Source organism: Monoraphidium neglectum (genome assembly GCF_000611645.1).
Source record: "Monoraphidium neglectum strain SAG 48.87 unplaced genomic scaffold scaffold00101, whole genome shotgun sequence".
Classification (NCBI taxonomy): Eukaryota; Viridiplantae; Chlorophyta; class Chlorophyceae; order Sphaeropleales; family Selenastraceae; genus Monoraphidium; species Monoraphidium neglectum.
The window spans coordinates 17,321-25,551 of NW_014013527.1; the positions used below are offsets into that span (position 1 = coordinate 17,321).

An 8,231-nucleotide genomic window follows, 5' to 3' on the forward strand; every position below is an offset into this window, starting at 1 on the left:
TCACAGACGGCTGGCCGGCTTGTGAGCCGCGACACCTCCACCGCCGCTGGTGCCCGCGGCCATCAGAGCGATCCCGTGCGCCTCCCACAGCCGGATTATGTACTGGCCCGTGGGCCGCACTGTCAGCGCCGCCACCACATCACGCAGGGGGGCCGGCAGCTGCGCGGGCGGCGGCAGGTAGTAGCGGCCGGCGTCGCACCCGGGCGGCAGCTGCACCAGCGGGCCCGCCAGCGTCGCGAGCGACACGTCAGCGGCGCTCAGGACGGAGCCGCAAAGGTAGAACGGCAGCGGCGCTTTGGCCGGCGCGCCCGCGACTGCGCCGACAGTCCCGCTGGCCCCGCTGCTGACCCCGTTGCCGCCGCCGCCGGCGTCCGCAGCGACCTCCGCCTCGCGCTTTGCGATGAGTGCGTCGAAGTAGTCAAACTCTGACATCAACAGCTGCAGCCCGCGAGCCGCTGTCGTGGCGTTGATCTTCAAGAATTTTGGTATCATGACGCGCGCTACGAAGTACCAGAACCACCAGAGCGTGCAGCCAAGGGGCCCGCGGGCGTTGCGGCGGAACAAGTTGGCGCCCAGGAGCGTAGAGGGCAGCAGGTAGAAGTAGATGAGGCGCCGGACCTGTGTGGCGGGGGTCGTGACGATGGTGAGTCTGCTTGCTGTTGTGGTAATGACAAGTTGTGATGGCTATGAGGAACAGGTGCTAGCAAGGCAACCACAGTGATGAGGTGCCAACAGGTGGCTTGTCGGGCCAATGTCATCGCTCTTGTTGCTCTGTTTGGGGTTCAGAAGCCCAAACGCCGACGTGCGGAACGCACCTCAATGCCAACACCGTTTGACAGCCGCAGCTCCATCTCAGACACAGATCTGTAGTAATTGTCGCCGCCTGCCACCAGAAACTTCCCATCGCCCTCGGCGGTCCCCGTCTTGTCGGCGCCGGCGCTGGCCACTTCCAGGCTGGGGCCGTACAGGAGGGCGGAGGGCGGGGCGCCGCGCGCGGCGGCTCGCAGGGCGGCCCAGCGGGCGATGAGGGCGCTGTTCCGCAGGAGGCTGCGAGAAGAGGGGCAGCAAGGGCTAGGTGAGTGTCGCAAGGCAAAGGTGTGCGGGGAGTGCGACGTGGTGCGCTTCTATATTATATGAATGCATCCTGCAGCCTGCACGGGGGGATCACCCGTGCAAGGTTGTCTTGTTGCGCTTAGCAAGCGCGCCAGGGTGTGCATGCAGGCGGACTGTTTGAAGATGTCAACGCGGCTCTGCCAACAACGGGCGGCCATCCCCGTTGGGCGTATGGCATGCACATCCATGTCCAGTGCTGTCACGCACAGGTGAGAGCGCCGCAGAGACAACACCGCCGCCCCCTTGAAGGCTTTGCACAACAGCGAGCTCGCGCAAGTTCTGAATGCCGCAGTGCATTCCGTCCCTCACAAAAGGGGCTGCCCCTTGGCGCCATACACGGCCAGCGCCGGGACGGAGTAGGGCGACTGGCTCGATGCAGTCTTTGTGCAGCGCTCTGCCTTGAAGCGGCGCTGCACGTCCGGCGTGGAGGGGATGATGAGGGAGGGGGGCCTGGTGAGGTGCCCCGCCGACAGGTGCGGACAAAAGCTTGCCTAGCAAGGCATGCGGCAAAGTTGCAGGTGCTGCACTTGACAAGTCTGTCGCTTGCAGGCGTCGGCATGTGTGGCGCATGCGCAAGCTGCAGCTGCCTGGCAGAGCATTGCCAAGCGTTGCGGCCGCAGCAACAACGCCCCAAACTTCAAACACCGCCTGCCGAACCTTCCAGCGCCCCGTGCCAAGGCGTGCGCCGCGCATGGATCCCAGGAAAACGCACCAGCACGCGCGCCATGCCGCGCATGTGCTCCACAGGTAGGTACGTCACCTGACAGAGGGGATGACGGATCACGACAGGTGGCGATGGTGGTTGTGGCGATGGTGGTTGCTGACACCAGCACAAAATGCGCCACTGCTGCGGGCCCAAGCGTGGGGACATCCACATGCAAACTGCGGCCGCCCTCAAACCCTTGCACGCCCCCCGTGACGCAGACTGCATGTTGGACCCTATCTAGGGTGGGGGGCCGCACCTCTGAGTAGTCCAGGCCGGACGCGGCGAGCGCCCAGCGCGCGCGCGTGCAATAATGCGAGAATGGCACGACGTGCAGCTCCAGCCGCACGTCTGGGTCCCGCAGGGCACTGCAGTACCAAAAAGAACGAGCAGGGTGTCAGCGCAAGGGTGTCAGTACACGAATGAGCAACGTCGTCCTGGGAAGGTGGGCCGGGGCGCACATGCAGATGTGGGGGGCGGGGGTGACGGACTGCGGATGTTTGGCGGTTCAGTGCGCACTTGACTGCGATCTGAGACAGCTCGTAGGGGGCCTCTGCTTTGCAAAGCCTGCTGGCCATGGTGAGCAGGTGTTGTATGGTGCGCCTGCGTACTTGCGTCGTTTCCGCTGCTGGAGCACCTCAGCAGAGCCGTGTGAGCTGACGCACACCGCTTCTCAGGTAGTGGCAATAAACGACCGTATGTATGGTGCTCAAAATTTTTGGAGCAGTCTTGATGTAAGTTTTTTACTCGTATGAGGCGGTCGTCAACCATAGGAGCCTCGCGCCGAAGGGTATCAGCGGTGATCAGGCCCTGTGATAAGGTCATGACATACGACATGCTCCTGGCATCGCATGTTTCCTGATCTGCAGGCTCATTTACTGTCCTGCACGGGCCCGCATCACTCGACACCCGCCTGACTAAGCACACTGACCTCACCAACAACTGGTGCAGGGGCGACTCCAAACTCTGCATTGCACTAGCCCAACCAGGGAATTGTGGGATAGCCCAAAAAACATTACTGGGTAGCCACGCACGCCCGGCCTGGCTGCCTGCATGCCGCCTTGGCCGGCATCGCCCAGCAGGATGAAGCACGTCACCTCAGCAGCAGCTTTGCCAGCAGGGCGCACGCATCAGCGCGCCCCAGTTCCTCTATCCCCCTCAGCGCCGCCCCGACCTCCACCTGATCCATCCCCGTGAACGGCCGCCCATTTGCACGCACGTCGTGCAGCGGCGCGATGCTGTCTGACAGCAACTCAAACAGCCCCCTCAGGCCGGTCCTGCTGGCGAGGCCCAGCCACTTCAGCTGCCCAGGCAGCCCCTTGAGCCCCAGCTGTCGCCTTGCCCTGCGCGCCGGCAATGTGTAACTTGATATGGCCCTCGTTATGAAGCGCTCGACCGCCGTCTTGACGGCGGGCATGTCCCATTTGTCGGCGAGCAGCAGGAGGCGCTCGGCGTTGGCAGGAGTGACGGCAGCCGCCGGGCTGTCTGGAAGCATGGGGTACAAGAAGTGCAGTATCTGGGAAGGAGGGCAGAAGCGAAGGAAAGCGCATGGTGGGGCGAGGCGGTGCCTCGCGCATTGCTGATAACTGCCATCTGTGCGAAGGTGTTGCTCTTCGGACAGGCAGTGCTCGATGACTTGATGCAGCAGAAGCAATGTGGGATGGCTGGATGCGCGTCATTGGCCACGGGAAGCCAGCTGGGTGGATGGGCGTCCGTGCAACGCATCTCACCGCCTCCCAATCTGCGACAGCATCACCCGGCACCCGCAGCAGAAAAGCGCCGCCTTTGGTGGCTTCTGATGACACCGCCTCGCCTGAAACCAGCACGTCGTGTAGGAGGGCCGAGCTGAGCGCAAGGACCTGGCTGTGCGCGGGCAGCGAGGCGCCGCAGTCAAAGACAAGCAGCACGTCAGGGCGCAGCGGCGCGCGCGCCCACGAGTGAGGCATGATTACAACATGATAGCGGTATTCCAATGTTTCAAACTCTTCCAGGTTGGCTGTTGTGGTCTCATTCTGCTTCGTTCGGAACAACGAGGGTGGTGCGAGATCCGCGTGCGGCCTCACAATCACGGGGTTGTCATAATCAGCCGTGAAAAAAGTGTTTTCCCTGTGCTGAACTGCTGGCGTGTGCAGCAGTTCTTTCCATCGCAAATGCAGCCGGCAACTCACCAACGGAGGCCAGCGCCCTGGCTATCATGCCAGGGTGCACAGACCGACCGCCCGGCAGGCTGAGCAGATGGCAATGCTGTTTCCATGCCGCAGCCAGCGACACCACGGGGCTGACCACTATGCCCTGCCGGTAGCCAGCAGCGGGCCTTGGGGGACCCAGGCAACCATCACGGTGACGGCAAGAGCAGCTGCCTGACAGCACCTTCGTGCCCCCGCCTAGCACTGCATCTGCCAAGCCGTGTTCAAGGTGCAGAGGCGCCTAGTACACCCAGTGACGTAACGATCCCTCCTGCTGCAGGCGGACTGGCCAACACTCATAAGGGTGACAATCCACTTTTTACAATGCCAGCGCAAAAAAAGCCACACGAAAATCAAAGAGCCGCGTGCGCCACACTCCGCTTGCCATGCAAAAGAACCACCATCAAGAGGGCTTGGTTGTGTGTGAGGTGCGCGGGCGCAACGTCTGGACCTGGGGAATGGACACGGGGTCGTGCAGTAATCTTCTGTCGGCAGCGGCGGCGGCGGGCGGCGCCAGTGAGCAGGAATCGAGCGGCGCCCACGGAAGGACAAAGGAGAGCGCCAGCGCTGGGCTGCCACAGCGGCGGTGCCGCGCGGCTCGCGGCGGCGCGGGGGGTGCGGAATGTCCGGGGACCATCAATGTGTGGAGCAGCAATGGCGGACCCATTGCGCGTCTGGCGCACCGCCGGAGTGCCAAGGGGCTCGCGAGGCCCCAATCGCCCCCTCCCCAGTTTCATGCGCCCTAGCATGCGGCGGCGCTGCCGAGGCGTGCCGCCGCACGGCAATTGGCTGCGTTCGTGGAGCTCTGGGGACGTCGGGCCTCGCGGCCCCTCGGCGTGGCGGTGGGCTGACAAGCGTTGCAGCCAGACACAAAAGCGAGTACAGGCAGCAAGATGGTTCGACCGCGGGCCTGCCAAAAACAAATGGCAGCGCACCAAGGCGGCGGAGCATTCACCGCCGGGGACGCAACCTCGCGTGCGTGCGGCCCCCCCATACGTACAAAAATGGACGCAGACGTGATGGCGGCGTGGCTACCACGGCGCCATCGCGGTGGCGCTGCACAGCGGCCACTTCAAGAAAGGCAAGTGGCCCGCTCCCAGCGCTTTGCCTCAATGGCACGAACGTTAAAAGCGGGAGCCGCTCACTAGGCCGGCCGCAGAGGCTTCCCAAGGCCGGCGGTCCACGCCGCCACTCAGATCACGCCCGCGACGGGCGAGATCAGATCATCCCAGATCGCGTCAGATCTGGTCGAGCGCCTGCTCCACGTCCGCCCAGATGTCCTCAAAGGCCTCCACCCCCACGCTGAAGCGGACGAGGGAGTCCTTGATGCCGATCTTGGCGCGCGCCTCGGGCCCCTGGCAGCGGAACAAATCGGCGTGGGTGGCGCGGCACGCATCGGCATGCCTGCTGGGCGCAGCCTGGCAACACACTTGCCTGCGGCTTCAGCGCATCTGCCGCCCCTGCTCCTCCCTGGCCCTCTCGCATCCGCAAGCCTGCTGCTCCGGGCAGCACCGAAAGCAGCGTCTCCTCCGCCGCTCTAGCCAGCCGCGCAGCCGCCGCGGCTGCGCCCCGCACCAACGCTCCCTCCTCCCAGCACCAGATGCACGCACCCTCTCAACCCGCTCTACCCCCTGACCCGCTTCCAGCACCCAGCACCTAGTGTGCACCGACCCGCTTGACCCCCGACATCCCAGCATCCCACGCGCGTGCGCGGCGCCCCGGCCCTCTCACCTGGTCCCAGTAGCTGATGATCGTCGGCTGCTCAATCAGTGATTCCACGCCGCCCAGCGACGGCGCGATGCGCGGCAGCCGCACGGCGTCGATGAACGCGGCCGTGCGCCACAGGTCGCCGTCCACCTGTCGGGGCGGCGCGGGAACAAACAGCAAGGGGCGGAGGGGCAACACCCGGTCAGCTCCTCGCCTCGTCGGCCTCCTGTGTAGCTCGCGAGCTGTCGAACGCTGCTGACGCTGCTCAGGACGTCTTAGCCGACGACGCAGCGTCCCACAGCCATCGCTTGGGGGAGTTCGGCGCTTGGGGGAGGAGCCGCCCGCCACGCCAGCCCAGGTCCCTTCCCCTCCACGCCTTCAGCCCCACCCTCGACTCAGCCCCCATCGAGGCGGCGAACCACCACCCACCTCGAAAGACACGACGCCGCCGAAGCCGCTCATCTGGGCCACCGCAATCTCATGGTCGGGGTGGGAGGGCAGCCCAGGGTAGTGGACGCGCGCGATCTTGGGGTGCGCCTCCAGGCGTCGCGCCAGCTCCAGGGCGCTCTTGTTCTGCACAGGAGCAGGGGGTGGCAAGGATGTGCCGGAAACTGGTGAGACATGAGCCAGCCTATGCAGGTTTGCTGGGAGGTTGTAGAGGGGGTGTGAAACCCCCACCTACTATGGCCTGCGGCTCAGCCAGCACGAAGCGCGACCTGAGCAGCCCAGGTCGGCAGCTGCACCCTCAGCCCCTTCCTAGTCGCATGGCCGCAAACATCAACCCCCCTGTCCCGCTGCAGGGCAGCGCCCGGCCTGCAGCCCGCGTCCTCACAAGCAGCCCCGTGCTCCGCCAGGCATAAAGTTACCGCCCCAAACGTCCGACTGCGAGCCGCAGCACCCATTCGCGTCGGCCCCCTCCCCCACGCATACATGCCCCCCCCACACATACGTACACACACACACACATACATTCTCACACAAACCCCCACACCCGCACCTGCCGCTCCACGCGCAGGTCCAGGGTCTTCATGCCCCTCAGCAGCAGGTAGGCCGCGTGGGGGTCGATCACGCCGCCCAGCACGTTGTGCGCCTGGCGCACGGTCTCCACCAGGTCAGCGCGCCCCGCGATGGACCCCGCCAGCACGTCGTTGTGGCCGGCAAGGTACCTGGAAGTGTGACGCGTGAGAGGGAGGGTTTGGTGGTTGGTGGTGCGTCCGCCCTCGTCAGGCGTCAAAATGGATTCCCATCCTCCGCACCCACTTCAAAGAGCGTCAGCTACCGCTGCATGCGCGGCACATCGGCTGCTGCTTGAGGGCAAGGTCGGAGACTGCTCGGTGAGTCCCTGCCTGCGCCGCACAGCTGCCTGCCGAACCCCCGCTAAGACTGCCCGCCGCTCCTGCTGCTCCTGCTGCTCCTGCCGCAAATCCCTGTCACGACCGCCAGAAAGCCCCGCCGCCGCCGCTGACGCCCCTCCGCCACTGCCCGGCCCTCACTTTGTGGCGGAGTGGATGACCAGGTCCGCGCCCAGCGCGATCGCCTGCTGGTTGCAGGGCGTCGCAAACGTGCTGTCCACGCACACGATCGCGCCCGCCTTGTGGCAGAGCTCGGACACCTTGGGGATGTCTATGCACCGGAGGTAGGGGTTGGTGGGGGACTCCGAGAAGAAGAGCGACACCTCGTGCTCCTCGAGGGCGCGCTCCAAGGTTGCGAGGTCCGAGGGGTCGATCACAGTGCAGCCGATGCGGAGCTTGGGCAGGAACGTCTGGATGAATTGGCGCGTGCGACGGTAGCAGTCGGTCGTGGTGACGATGTGGCCGCCAGCGGGCACCAGGGACAGCAGCATGGTGGTGGCGCTGCACATGCCGCTGGCGGAGAGCAGGCAGTCCTCCGCGCCCTCCATGGCCATGATCTTCTCCTCGGCCGCGCGGGCGGTGGGGTTGCCGTATCTTTGGGGGAGGGTATGAGAAGACGTGTGTGAGGGGAGGCGCGCGGCCGCGCGCCGCGCGGGCATGGAGCCGTGGGCCTGCAGCGCGGCAGCTGCCAGGAAGCTGCTCGCTGCCGGGGGGAACGCTGATCAGCCGCTGTAGCAAACTCAGCATCGCCGGCTGATCGCCAGGGCAGGTTGGCGGGCGGCAGATCACAGCGCATAACCCACGCTGCCCGTCTGGCGCACATGCAACGGAGCGCCGGCGCCGACGCCCACCTGCCATACTCGAACGATTTGTGGGTGCCCTCCTGGAACGCGATCAGCTCGGCTGTGTCCTTGAAGGTGTAAGTGCTGGTCTGGACGATCGGCGTCGTCAGCGCGTCGATCACGCCCTGGCGCGCGACGCCGCGCTGCGTCTCACCACCGTGCACCGCCGCTGTCGCGACCGAGAAGGCGCGCGGCTTGCCGCTGCCGTTGCCGTTCTGGGGTTGGGCCTGCTGCTGCGCAGGCTGCTGCTGCTGGTGCTGCTGCTCAGAGGCCGCGGCCGCGGCGGTCGAGTCGGCGCCGTTGCCGTTTGACGTGGAGACAGGCGGGG

The 8,231-nt window shown here is 65.5% G+C and overlaps 2 protein-coding genes across 2 annotated transcripts in view; both read right to left on the bottom strand.

Moving 5' to 3' along the window:
- On the bottom strand, positions 1–2,394 carry MNEG_1071 (hypothetical protein; the record flags this gene model as incomplete). Its single annotated transcript, XM_014050444.1, has 6 exons — positions 1–618; positions 816–1,047; positions 1,423–1,604; positions 1,826–1,873; positions 2,076–2,184; positions 2,336–2,394. The coding sequence occupies 6 exons, from the start codon at positions 2,392–2,394 to the stop codon at positions 1–3; spliced, it is 1,248 nt and encodes a 415-aa protein (XP_013905898.1).
- Positions 2,395–5,240: 2,846 nt separating this feature from the next.
- The window catches only part of MNEG_1072 (cystathionine gamma-synthase), a gene marked incomplete at both ends in the record, with an annotated part of 10,434 nt that continues 7,443 nt past the window's right edge, over positions 5,241–8,231 (bottom strand). Inside the window, 6 exons of the mRNA XM_014050445.1 lie at positions 5,241–5,357; positions 5,734–5,859; positions 6,139–6,282; positions 6,707–6,875; positions 7,203–7,655; positions 7,913–8,163. Of these exons, the coding sequence (XP_013905899.1) occupies positions 5,241–5,357; positions 5,734–5,859; positions 6,139–6,282; positions 6,707–6,875; positions 7,203–7,655; positions 7,913–8,163 (1,260 nt within the window). The remainder of the gene's footprint in view (positions 5,358–5,733; positions 5,860–6,138; positions 6,283–6,706; positions 6,876–7,202; positions 7,656–7,912; positions 8,164–8,231) is intronic.